The 13676-nt window shown below is 49.1% G+C and overlaps 1 protein-coding gene across 1 annotated transcript in view; it reads right to left on the bottom strand.

The window, feature by feature from the left end:
- ATP9A (ATPase phospholipid transporting 9A (putative)) overlaps window positions 1-13676 on the bottom strand; it is a gene marked incomplete at both ends in the record, with an annotated part of 110876 nt that overhangs the window by 55045 nt on the left and 42155 nt on the right. Inside the window, 3 exons of the mRNA XM_080716671.1 lie at window positions 777-871; window positions 2794-2845; window positions 5855-5913. Coding sequence (XP_080572797.1) covers window positions 777-871; window positions 2794-2845; window positions 5855-5913 — 206 coding nt within the window. The remainder of the gene's footprint in view (window positions 1-776; window positions 872-2793; window positions 2846-5854; window positions 5914-13676) is intronic.

The following is a 13676-nucleotide window of genomic DNA, read 5'->3' as shown; positions in this document are numbered from 1 at the left end:
GGGGCCCAGCGGGGACATGCCCGGCTGCGGCCGCTCGCAGAGATGCTGCCCAGAGGCCATGGGGAGGGACGCCAGGAGGGGTGCGGGATAGAAGGACGCCTGTGCCTGACACCTACGCCGGGCACTGGAGACCCCCGGGCTCCCGGGGAGGAAACGTCAATGGCAAATACCCAAGGCAGACGCCTGTTTGATGGAGAAGCCACTGGGCAGACGAGAGGGGCAGACACCGAGCGCAGGGCCGGGCACCGCGCGGGCAGATGGCAAGGCCGGCGGGACTGGTTCTTGGGGAGGCCCGAGCAGAGGAGTGCCTGCTGCCGCCGCTGGCAACTCCCTTAACTTGCAACGTTTTTGCAAGGTACCTTGGCAAACTCTATTTTTATTTATTTAATTTTGTGGTACTGGGACATTCTACCTCCAAGCTCAACCTCCACCCCCATTTTATTTTAATTTTGAAACAAGGTCTCATTAAGTTGCAGAGGGCCTCGCTAAGTTGCTAAGGCCGGGCCTCAACCCTGTGATCCTCCTATCTTGGCCTTCCAAGTACTCGGATGACCGGTGGGTACCACCGTGCCTGGCCCTTGCCAAGCTCTTAGGCTTCTGGGCCTCCCTCACAGGAGCTCACGCTCTGCAGACAGAACCCGCAGCTGGCTTGGCCGTGTGAGTGGGGTGGACGAGTCCTAGGAGCTGTCCAGGGCCCCACGACCCCCACCAGCCCCATCCAGCCAAAGGCACCTGCGTCCGGGAGCCCGGCCGTGCCGGTGGGGGGAGCTACTCACGGCGGCCGTGGGGAGCCGCTGCGTGCAGGCCACGGGCAGCCGCAGCTTCCAGTCTGTCTCCCCGTCCAGCTGATCCGTCCGCAGGAAGCAGGACCCTGTGGAGGGGAGGCGGGCACTGGTCAGTCACTTGAAATTCAAGGTTCTTCCTCCCTGCGCCCCGCTTCCTCTAGGAGCTCTGCCGTCAGGTTGGGGTTCAAGTCCTCACGCCACCGCTGACTCGGTGGGCGACCCTGGCCTGGTTTCTCCACCTCGCTAAGCCGCAGGGCGGGCTCGTCTAAGACATGGGGAGAAACGGCCTTCACGAGCCTGTTGTAAGAACCTGTGGAGTCACGACCAGAACTCGTGGGGCAGGGGCCACAGGCCCTTTTTCTCAGAAATCTGACCATCCAGGTTCACGTCCAAGCTCTGCTACTTTCCAGCTTCCTCCCCTGGGTACTTAGCCTCTCTGAGCCTCGGTTTCTTTGTGACAGCACCCTCGTCCAGGGATTCCCTCAGGACAGGAGATAGGCCACGTCAATCCTGGGGCAGTGCGGTGCCCTGGCAAGGGCCCTGTTAGCTCTGCTGCTATTACGGGGTGGGCATCCTTAATCCAAAACTCCAAAACCCGAAATGCTCCCAGATCTGAAACTTCCTGAAGACCAACGTGATGTTATCGGTGAAAAACTGCACACCATGAAGGGCGGTCTCCTGCGTAAAAAGTGTCCCATAGAGCGACCGTCAGGCTTTATGAACAAGATGTACGTGAAACAGGGGTGAACGTCACGTCTGGACTGTGCCCTGTCCCCAGAGTATCTCATATGTACACGTAAATATTCCAAGGTCCGCCGGGCGTGGTGGCGCACACTTGTCACCGCAGTACTTGGGAGGCTGAGACAGGAGGATCACAGGTTCTCAGCCAGCCTCAGCTACTTAGCGAGGCCCTCCGCAACTTAGTGAGACCCTGTTTCAAAATGAAGAATAGAAAATAAGTCTGGAGCCGGGCGTGGTGGCACCCACTTGTCGTCCCAGCACTCGGGAGGCTGAGACCGGAGGATCGCGGTTCGCAGACAGCCTCAGCTACTTAGTGAGGCCCTCTGCAACTCAGTGAGACCCGGTTTCAAAATAAAGAATAAAAACTAGGGCAGGGGGTGTAGCTCGGAGGTCAAATGCCCCTGGGTTCCACCCCCAGACCTGCAAAAAAAAAAAAAGTCTGGGGGTGTAGCTCAGAGGTAGAATGTCCCTGGGTTTAACCCTCAGTACTACACAAAAAAAAAAAAAAAAAAAAAAATCCAAAGTCTGAAAAAAATCCACACTTATTTATTTTATTTATTTATTTATTTATTTATTTATTTATTATTTATTTTGGTTGTTCTAGGGGTGGAACCCAGAGGCTTTCTACCTTCAGGATATACACCCAGACCTATTTTATACTTTATTTGGGAACAGGATCACACTAAATTGCTGGGAGCCTCACTAAGTAGCCGAGGCTGGCTTCGAACCAGTGTGATCCTCCTGTCTCCGCCTCCCAAGTGTGGGGATTATAAGTGTGCGCAGCCGGGCGTGGTGGCACACGCTTGTAATCCCCGCGCTTGGGAGGCTGAGACAGGAGGATCGCGCTGGTTCGGAGCCAGCCTCGCTGGCTTAAGAGACCCTGTTTCCACATAAAAAAGTTAAAAAATAGGTCTGGAAGTATAGCCCGTGGGAGTGTAGCCCGGAGGGAGAAGGGCTTCCAGGAACCCCAGCACCACCAAAAAAATAAAAAATAAGCGTGCGCCACCACACTCGGCAAAAAAACCCCACACTTCTGAGCCACAGCGCTTCATAAAAGGGATTCCAGCTGTATTCACTCGTGCATTTCAGTCTATCAAACTGTGAACACTGGAAGCACTTTTGGCTTTAAAAGACTGACCTGCTGAAGAGATGTGTCTGATTCACCTCCCTGGCTCCCAAATTCCATCTACTTCTGTTACTTGACTATTGGGCCAAATTATTGGGGCGAGCTTAATGCTTATTTTCCAGATTGAGCTCAAGTGTTTACCGTTTTTCTCTGATGTCCTCAGGAAGATCATGTCGGCAGGCACCCGCTGGTTCTGTGGTGTGAAAGGAGACGGTTATATACGCAGCCACGATGGGCTTCCAACCCCACCCCAGCGAGAAGGGGTGCAGCCAAAGTGTACCCCTTGTTTGTAATTTCCACCCCTACCAAAGACATATGGGGGCCTCATTTTGTGGCAGGACTTGAACCCAGAGGCACTGTACCCCTGAGCTCCATCTCCAGCCTTTTTAAATTTTTATTTTATTTTATTTTATTTTGAAGCCGGGCATGGTGGCGCACGCTTGTAATCCCAGCATTCAGGAGGCTGAGACCAGAGGATCACGGTTCGTGGACAGCCTCAGCTACTTAGTGAGGCCCTCTGCAACTCAGTGAGACCCGGTTTCAAAATAAGGAATAAAAAATAGAACAGGGGGTGTAGCTCGGAGGTCAAATGCCCCTGGGTTCTATCCCCAGACCCGCAAAAAATAAAAATAATAATAATTTTATTTTGAAACAAGGTCTCACTAGGTTCCTGAAAGTCTCTCTAAGTTGTGGAGGCTGGTCTTGAACCTGCAATTCTTCTGTCTCAGCCTCCTAGAATGACATAATGGCGTGCCCCATTATGCCAGCTCAGCTAAGGTATCTTATTTAAAATCTAAAAAATCTTGCATGCGGCTGAACTTTACTAACCCCCTATTGAAATTTCATCTCAGAAAGAAAGCTTTCAATTTATGGGCAAAGCTAAACATCGGCCCTGAAATTCCTGCCTGAGGGGCGGGCAAAAGCCTGCTTCGGAGGCTGGCCATCTTCCAGGCGGACACTCAAAACAGATGCTTGGCTCATGACTTTCGCTTTTACCGGTTTTCCAGATCAATGTTTGGCTCTGAGTGGGATTTGAACAAGGAAGTAGAGAGGTCTAAGACGGCCAAAGCTCTTCTCAAAAACTGAAGGACGCCGGCAGCGGGCCCACGCGAGCTTTTAATAACCCACGGGGGACCGTGCGGTTCTGAGCCGTCAGCCAAAAAGATTTCACTTTTTCTCGAATCAACCTTGAGCTCCTGGATTTAATCCCTTTAAAAGAGCCCATTTCAGTTCCTGCAGAAACAAGGAAAGACGGAACTCTTTTCTGATCAAATATTATTCCAAGCCTCTCTAGGGCCACCCCGAAACCTCACACCGTCCAGAAGCGTGAAAGAGACCTGAGCGTTTGCTGAAACGCTAAACATTAACACAGCTGTTTTTAAAAATGCATGTTGGGACCTTTATATTCTCGTGTTATCCTTCACCCCTGGCTCCCATGAAAGGGTTTGATCCAGAAAAAAGGAAGCTAAAATCGCTCAGAAGGTAAATTAGATATTTTAAAGTGTCCAAGCAACAGGCAGGCTTCTGGAAAAGGTTTTACAATAAACTTTTCTTAAACTCAAAGCAATAAATGCATCAAACAGAACATCAAAACCTGTACTTGTGCCAGATGTGGTGGCACACGCCTTTAATTCCAGTACCTGGGAGGCTGAGACAGGAGGATTGCAGGTTTAAGGCCGACCTCAGCAACACAGGCCCTCAGCCAATCAGTGAGATGCTATTTCAAAGTAAAAAGACTGGGGGTATAGCTCAGAGGCAGAATACCTGGTTCCATCTCCCCAGCCAAAAACAAAAACAAGCCGTGCGTGGTGGCACACACTTGTAATTCTGGTATTTGGGAGGATCGCAGGTTCGCAGCCAGCCTCAGCTACTTAGTGAGGCCCTTCACAACTCAGTGAGACCCTGTTTCAAAAATAAAGAATAAAAAATAGGGCTGGGGGTGTAGCTTGGAGGTAGAATGACCCTGGGTTCCATCCCCAGTACTGCAAAAAAAAACAAAAACAAAAAAGTTGTACTTGCTGGGGTTTTTTGATGTTGTTGTTTTTTCCTTTCAGTACTGGAATCAAACCCAGGGCCTCACACATGCTAGGCAAGCACTCTACCACTAAGCTTTCCTTTCTTTTTTTTTAGACACTCAGTAAGTTGCCCAGGCTGGCTTCAAAATGGTGATCCTCCTGCCTCAGCCTCCCAAGTCGTCAGGATTTTACATGTCTGGCTGTACTTGTATTTATAGGCAAGATTTCTGGCTGCCCAGTACACATAACACCTTGAACAAATATCCTTGTGTTTGTCTCATGGGAAAGAAGTGTTTCTCAGCAGGCACTGTGGTGCGCACCGGGGATCCCGGTACTTGGGAGCTGGCAGGTTCACAGCCAGTCTCAGCAATTTAGTGAGACTCTGTTTCAAAATAAAAAATATATATAGCCGGGCGTGGTGGCGCACGCTTGTAATCCCCGCGCTTGGGAGGCTGAGACAGGAGGATTGCACTGGTTGGAAGCCAGCCTCAGCTACTTAGTGAGGCTCTCAGCAACTTAGCGAGACCCTGTTTCCAAATAAAATATAAAAAAGGTCTGGGAGTATAGCCTGGAGGTAGAAAGCCTCTGGGTTCCACCCCTAGTACCACCAAAAAATATATATAGAGAGAGAGAGGGGGGGGGGGGAGCGCGCGCACGAGCCAGGTAAAATTTTCATTATGTGTTTATTGCCAAAGTTTTGTGATCCATTCATCTGCTGATGGCTACCTAGGCTGATTCCATAGTTTGGTTGTTGCAAACTGTGCCGTTATGAACATGGATATGCAAGTATTAAGAGTATTCTGATTCCAGCCGGCCGTGGCGGCGCGCGCTTGTCATCCCAGCACTCGGGAGGCTGGGACAGGAGGATTATGGTTCGCGGACAGCCTCAGCTACTTAGTGAGGCCCTTTGCAACTCAGTGAGACCCTGTTTCAAAATAAAGAATAAAAAATACAGCTGCGGGAGTAGTTTGGAGATAGAATGAATACGCCTAGGCTCGATCCCCAGTACTCCCCTCCAAAGAGATTTTTCTCCCCAGGCACAGCTATTAGATAGAATCCCAAAAAGCGCTATTCAATTCGTCTACCAGATCCACAAATTATACGTCAGGCTCCAGGATCGGCGGCCGGCACGTGCTTCCACGAGCCCGCAGCGGCCCCACAGGGAGGCGCGTCCCAGCTCCGCTCACCTTTTCAACAATGATGAGATCTCCCACCTGGATGCTGGCGCTCCTCACCTTTACTGTCCCTGCAAAGCACAGACAAACACATCACCGTCAGGTTCGTTCCACGGCAGAGCATCTCCGGAGAGTCCAGAGAACACCCAGATGTGCAGACATCCTCCAGCACCGCGGCCTGCTCCAGGGCCCTGGATAATTCAGGCCCTTAAGAACGATCACCTAGCCAGGAGTGGTGGGGCACACTTGTCATCCCAGCATCTGGGAGGCTGAGACAGGAGGACCACGGTTTGTGGCCAGCCTCAGCTACTTAGTGAGGCCCTTTTGCAACTCAGTGAGACCCGGTTTCAAAATAAAGAATAAAAAAAATAGGGCTGGGGGTGTAACTCGGAGGTAGAATGCCCCTGGGTTCCCTCTCTAGTTCCACAAAAAAGAAACAAGAAAAAAAAAAAAGATCACCTGTCTTAACCAGACATGGCAGCCTATGCATTGTGATCCCAGCACTTGGAAGGTTGAGGCAGAAGGTTCACAGGTTCAAAGCCAGCCTTGGCAGCTTAGTGAGGCTCTCATCAACTTAGTGAGACTCGTTTCCAAATAAAACATAAGAAAGGGCTGGGGGTGTAGCCCACAGATGGAACACCCCTGGGTTCAATCCCCAGCACCATGGCGGGGGGGCGGGGGGGGGGGAATCACGTGTCCTAACAGTGACTTAGCCTTCCTAAATCATGACACGGGATTCTACACAACCTCAGAAAAGAAATAGAAAATAACTAGAGACGTCTAGAAATCCCAGCAGCAGTGGAGAGTTGACCCAGCTCATCAGTACTGACCAAGAGCTAGAAGTCAGCAGTGCCTGTGCACAGGCCCTTTGGCAGCGACAGTTTCTACTTTTTACAAGCAGATTTAATCAAATACAAAAAAATTTGTTAGAATCAAGCCCTGTCAGCCAAGGGTGGTGGCGCACACTCTGATCCCAGTCCTTGGGAGGCTGAGACAGGAGGATCACAGGTTCGTGGTCAGCCTCAGCAACTTGTGAGGCCCTGTCTCAAAATAAAAAATAAAACAGGGCTGGGCTATAGCTCGGAAGTAAAATGTCTCTGGGTTCAATCCCCAGTAATAGAAAAACAAACAAACAAATAAACAAATAAATAGTTAAGAGACAAACCAGGCTTGATAGCACACACCTGGAATCCCAGTACTTGGGAGGCTGAAAAACAAGGATCACAGACTTGAGGCTAACCTTGGAAACGTAGCAAGATGCTGTTTACAAAATAATAACTGCCGGGCACGGAGGTGCACGCTTGTCATCCCCGCGCTTGGGAGGCGGAGACAGGAGGATCGCGCAGGTTCGAAGCCAGCCTCAGCAACTTAGTGAGACACTGTTTCCAAATAAAATATAAAAAAGGTCTGGGAGTATACCCGGAGGTAGAAAGCCCCTGGGCTCCACCCCCAGTACTACTACTACTACTACTACTACTACTACTACTAATAATAATAATAATAATAATAATAATAAGTTCTAGGGTGTAGCTAAGAGGTAAAATGCCCCTGGTTCAATCCCCAGCCCCAAATAAAATGAAATTAAAATTAAAATAGTTAACTATACTTGTCCCTCCAGATCTGTCGGGAACTGGTTCCAGGACGCCCCCGCCTATGGACACTATACTAAATGGAGATTCATGTTCCTTATATAAAATAGCACAGTATTGGCATGTATGAACATTCTCCAGTATACTTTATTTTTTTTTTTTTTTTTGGTGGTATTGGGGATGGAACGAAGGGCTTCAATCCCAGACCTATTTTATATTTTATTTGGAAACAGGGTCTCACTGAGTTGCTGAGAGCCTCACTAAGTAGCCGAGGCTGGCTTCGAACCTGCGCGATCCTCCTGTCTCAGCCTCCCAAGTGCTGGGATTACGAGCGTGCGCCACCATGCCTGGCATCCAGTATACTTTATCTCTAGAGTGCTTATAATACCTAATAAAATGCAAATACTCTGAAAATAATTGCTATGTTATATTGTTTTGAGACTAATAAAAAAAATTATACAGGTTCAGTACAAGCCCAAGCACTGTGAAAGTACACAGTAGCAACAATATAACTTTTCTGGGTGGTGGGGGTACTAGTGATGGAACCCAGGGGCATTCTACTACGGAGCTACACCCCCAGGACTATTTTACTTTTTATTTTGAAACAGGGTCTTGCTGAGTTGCTAAACTACTGACGGTGGTCTGGAATCTGCCGTCCTCCTGTCTATCCCAAGTACTGGGCTTACGGTGGGCACCATCAGTGTGACCTTTCTGATATAAGGTTGGCTGAATCCTTGGATGCAGAAGGCACATGGAATTAGAGATGGGGAGGAGAGGCTCCCATTGGCTGAAGAACTCTTTGCTGCCTGAACCACACTTCCTGCTCCACTAGGGGGCAGCAGCGGAAGCAGGTTGGGACAGACCTTACTTCCCGGCCGGTAGAAAAGTCATAAATTCAACATGGCCCTCAGCGCCTATGAAGAACCCCAGCTAGCTCTCACTTTCCCAAACGTAAGTTTACACATTGCCTTTGGTTTTACGACCAGAACTCATGCTGCTGGGCTGACTCGAACAACCACACCTGGGTTCAGATCTTCAGGACGGAGTTGCAAGTTTTTAAATCAAAGGGCAGCACAGGTTTAAACTCGGCTAAATAGCAAGTGCCTTCGCATCTGCCGGTCTCAGAGAGTAGGGCGGAGAATGCAATTCGTAGCCGGGCGTGGTGGCGCACGCCTGTGATCCCAGCATTCCCGAGGTGAGACAGGAGGATCTAGGTTTGAGGACAGCCTCAGTCATTTAGTGAGGCCCTCTGCAACTCAGTGAGACCCTGTTTCAAAATAAAGAATAAAAAACAGGGCTGGGGTATAGCTCAGAGGTAGAATGCCCCTGGGTTCCATCCCTAGTACCACAAAGGAAAAAAAAAAGTGGGGGGGGGATGCAATTTGCAATTAGTGGGCTGGCCAAAAGAACCTGAGTCTTTCTGGAGATAGGCAGGATTTACCCTTTCTCTCTTATTTTTAAGAAAATATCTCACAGATATTTTAAAATTTTTCATATTCCTTTTTACCTTAGCATGCAATTGCTTTTTTAAAATAAAAATAAATTAGTTTAGGGTTTTTTTGTTGTTTTTTGGGGGGTGTTTTGTTTTGTTTTGTTTTTTCCATACTGGGGATGGAACCCTGGACAGAACCCTGGACATTTTACCTCTGAGCTACACCCTCAGCCCTATTTTTCATTCTATATTTGGAAACAGGGTCTCATTAAGTTGCAGAGGACCTCACTAAGAAGCTAAGAATGGCCTAGAACCTGCGATCCTCCTGTCTCGGCTTCCCAAGTACTGGGATTACAAGCGTGCGTGCATCACCATGCCCGGCTTTAGTTCAGATTTTTTTTTAAGCAACCAGATCCGGATTTTTCCCCTTCTGCAAAACTGAGTCCTGATTTACGACCAGTTCATATGAACTGCCTCTCTCTGTCCATCTGCTCCACTTCAACAAAACCCTTTAATCCACTGTTCGCAGAACCGTGACTGAGTCACCCCCGCATGCTGGTCCTTCAAGCCAACACCCCGACCGTGCCTGCCCACTGGGCACAGCCTCTCGCTCCGCGCAGTGACCGGGGAGCCACAGCAACGCCAGGTCCCCTGTCTGCTCAGCCAGGGCTCCTTCGCTGGCGCTGGGAGGGTGAGCCTCAGGTGGGCAGCTTCAGCCAATACACATCCCTCAGGTCTCCTCTACCCTGCCAGGGCAGGGTGCTGGCCATAGCCTCCGCCTTCCCAACCATGGTGCCACTTTTTGGTGATTAAAAGGATGTACAGAGCCGGGCGTGGTGGCGCACGCTTGTCATCCCCGCGCTTGGGAGGCGGAGACAGGAGGATCGCACGGGTTCGAAGCCAGCCTCAGGTACTTAGTGAGGCTCTCAGCAACTCAGTGAGACCCTGTTTCCAAATAAAGTATAAAACAGGTCTGGGAGTATAGCCTAAAGGTAGAAAGCCTCTGGGTTCCACCCCCAGGACCACACACACACACAAAAGAAAGATGTAAGGAGCCAGGAGTGGTGGTGGCGAACACACCTGTAATCCCAATACTTGGGAGTCTGTGATAGGAAGATCCCAGGTTCTGAACCCGCCTCAGCGATTAATTTTATTTATTTATTTATTTATTTATTTATTTATTTATTGTGGCACTGGGGGAGGAACCCCAGAGCTTTTCTACCTCCGGGCTATACTCCCAGACCTATTTTCTATTTTATTTGGAAGCAGGGTCTCACTGAGTTGCTAAGAGCCTCCCTAAGTAGCTGAGGCTGGCTTCGAACCTGCGCGATCCTCCTGTCTCAGCCTCCCAAGCGCGAGGATGACAGGCGTGCCCACCACGCCCGGCTCAGCCTCTGCAATTTAGCAAGATGCTCAGCTGCCTAGCAACTCTGCTTAAAAAAAAAAAATCAATAAGGGGAGGAGAGAAAATCAATGCCACTTCCAGTGACATTATACACGTATGTGAAATTACTAATGCAAGTGTGGGGACGACGAGGGAGGGGGGAGCCCACCAGGTGCTGTGTGCACGTGTGTCCCCGATCACCCTGAACTATGCGAGGAGGGGAGATCACAGTGCACCAAATGAAAGTAAGTGTGTGTGTGTGTGTGTGTGTGTGTGTGTGTGTGTAGTAGGGGGGTACTAGGGATGGAACCTAGGGATTCTTTATTTTATTTTTTTTGCAGTACTGGGGGTGGAACCCGGGGGCTTTCTACCTCTGGGCTATACTCCCAGACCTATTTTATATTCTATATTTTATTTGGGTCTCACTAAGTTGCTGAGAGCCTCACTAAGTAGCTGAGGCTGGCTTTGAACCTGTGTGATCCTCTTGTCTCAGCCTCCTAAGCGCTGGGATTACAAACGTGCACCACCATGCCTGGTTATTCTTTTTATTTTTAAACAGGGTTTCATTAAGTCACGGAGGACCTCACCTCAAACCTGTCCTCAAACCTGCGATCCTTCTGTCTCAGCCTCCCAAGTACTGGGATTACAAGGGTGTGCCACCACGCCTGCCAAAAATATATTTAAAAAAAAATTTTTTTTAAATAAGGAGCCCTCAAGGCCGGGCATGGTGGCGCACGCTTGTAATCCCTGCCTTGGGAGTTGGAAACAGGAGGATTGCGCAGGTTTAAAGCCAGCCGTGCTGGCTTAAGAGACCCCGTTTCCAAATAAAAAGTATTAAATGGGTCTGGGAGTGTATCCCGGAGGTAGAATGGTTTCCAGGAACCTTAGTACCACCAAAAAAAATTTAAAAAAATAAATAAGGAGCCCTTCAGTTAGGGATGGTAGCACACACCTATAACCCCAATACTTTGGAGGCTGAGACAGGAGGACCACAGGTTTGAGGACAGCTTGAGCAAGTAATAAAACTCTCATCAACCTAGTGAGACCCTGTTGCAAGTAAAAAATAAAACAGGGCTGGGGGTGTAGCTCGGAGGTAGAATGCCCCTGGGTTCCATCCAGAACCACAAACTAATAAATAAATAAAAGGAACCCTGCAAATGATAGAGGAAGTAACAATACTCAGAAACATCTTTGCAAGGTGCACCGCAAGCCCTGGCCCTGGGCCTAGGAGATGGAGCCCCAGAACTCTGCGCTGGCTCCCCCTCTGGGGTCCTGTGATGCCCCAGTTCCCACCTCTGGGCTGTAGGGATCTGCAGACGCGTCTGCAGAGACTGCAGGACCTGCCCAGGAGGCTGTGCGGTTCTGACGTGCAAACCCTCTGCCCGCCACGTCCTCGTCTCCCAGTGCCTGCCGTGGATGGGTTCGCCTCCGCGGGCACCCAGGCCACCCTGCAGGCAGCAGATTAGGACGGGACGCTTCTAGTGCCCAGAGCTGTTTGTCTCCAGAGCGGTGGGCCCGCGCCTTTCAGGAGCAAATCCTGCGAGCCCAGCCCTGCATTTCATGGATGACGGCTTCCGAATAAGAGCAGTCTGTCTCCGTGGAGGGAGAAACCAGATGTTTCTCTTGAGCTGAAACAAGCAAATTGTGATCTGGTCACACTGCAGAACGTCCTACCAAAAAAAATCTTACATCAACTCCAGGGCACTGGCATGTGCGGCCTTTTTTATTTTTAAATCCTCAAACGCCTCCAGCTACGTTCCTCTTTCCTCCTGCGTGCAAACGCCCGATGGGCCAAACCCTGGTTAATGTGTGACTCTTATCTCCCCGCCACAGCGGTGAATCCTGCTCCCTGCGTACATTCCCTGGGGGCGACGTTAAGACACCCCCCCCCCCCCCCCCCGTGTTCGGAGGTTTCAAGTTGACATTTTCATATTCAGAGAGAGTGGACTGCAGTCCCCTCCCCCAACCCAAGAAAGACTTATTTGAAAAGACGCAAATTGCTGAGAAGTATGATTACACACGCCGCCACCCCCACTCCTGGTGCTTTGGTTTTAAAACACTGAAAAATAAATTCTTTAAAGACCAAAACATGTATGTTTGTACCTAACAGGCTTCTAAAATAAACATATAAATGATCTTGTCAGCTCATTGCCCCAAAATGATGAGGAAAGCCAACGGGGTGGGGACCTTTTGGGAACCGACACCAGGGCCATTTGCACGCGAAGTTTTTCAGGGCTGCTTTTTTCCATGAAACAATGGATCCCTTTATCACAGATTTTGAAGCAAAATGGAATGCTGGAAGAAGGAACTGAACCTGGAGCTGAAATAACTTCGCATTGGGCCAGAGACTGCGTGACAAGATCTCTGGCCATGTCTGTTTTAAATAAGACTCATAAAGGCTGCTCCTCCGGATCTCAGCGAGGGGCATTTGGGAGCCTTAGGGGATGTGTGTTGCTTTAACATGCCCTAAAAAAATCATAAAGCAAATCTTAGTGTAAACAGAGCTTATCCTTATATTAGTTTAAGTTTATAATTACTTAAGCGTTCAAGATACGAGTTTGGGGTAAGCTTATAATCACCTAAAAACAGAGCTTGTAAGTAATTACGCAATTATTATAATTATAATATTATTAGTTATGCCTTTATAAGTATTACCTATACACTGCTTATACTAGTATATTTGCGAATGTCTATATTAGTATAAGTATAAACAGGGTTTATATTCAATATAAGAAGAGTTAAGCCGGGCGTGGTGGCGCGCGCTTGTCACCCCAGCATTCGGGAGGCTGAGAATGGAGGATCGCGGGGCAGGACTAGCCTCAGCTACTTAGTGAGGGCCTCTGCAACTCAGTGAGACCCTGTTTCAAAATAAAGAATAAAAAACTGGGCAGGGGGTGTAGCTTGGAGGTCAAATGCCTCTGGGTTCCATCACCAGACCCGCCAAAAAAAAAAAAAAAAAAAAAAAGTTTATATTTGGAAAGCACAGCTTAGTTTTTTAACTGTGAGCTCAGTAGTATACCATTAACAAACACATCTACCCTACACAATTCTTCCTTCTGATTAAGTCCAGAAAGTTATCCAGAAAATAAAATCCAGAAAGAAAATCGGGCTGCGCTGGGCTGTAGTTTAGTGGCTGGCCTAGCATACAAGAAGCCCTGGGGTGGGGGCAGGGAGGGAGAGGAAGAAGGAGAAACAAAGGGGAAAGAAAGAAAAGGAGAAGAAACGAGGCCAAGAAAAACATATATCTAAAAAAAAATGTAGTCACACTGCCAGGTATGGCGGTGCACGCCTATAATCCCAGTACCTGGGAGGCTGGCACAGGAGGATGGCGGGTTTGTGGTCAGCCTCACCAATTTATCAAGGCCCTCCACAACTTTGGGAGACACTGTCTGAAGATAAAAAGTAGGGCCGGGTGTAGCTTGGAGAGAT

This window comes from Muscardinus avellanarius, assembly GCF_963383645.1.
Source record: "Muscardinus avellanarius genome assembly, chromosome: 19".
Taxonomy (NCBI): domain Eukaryota; kingdom Metazoa; phylum Chordata; class Mammalia; order Rodentia; family Gliridae; genus Muscardinus; species Muscardinus avellanarius.
The sequence above is the reverse complement of the archived record's forward strand: the minus strand, read 5'-3'. Positions and strand labels throughout refer to the sequence as shown.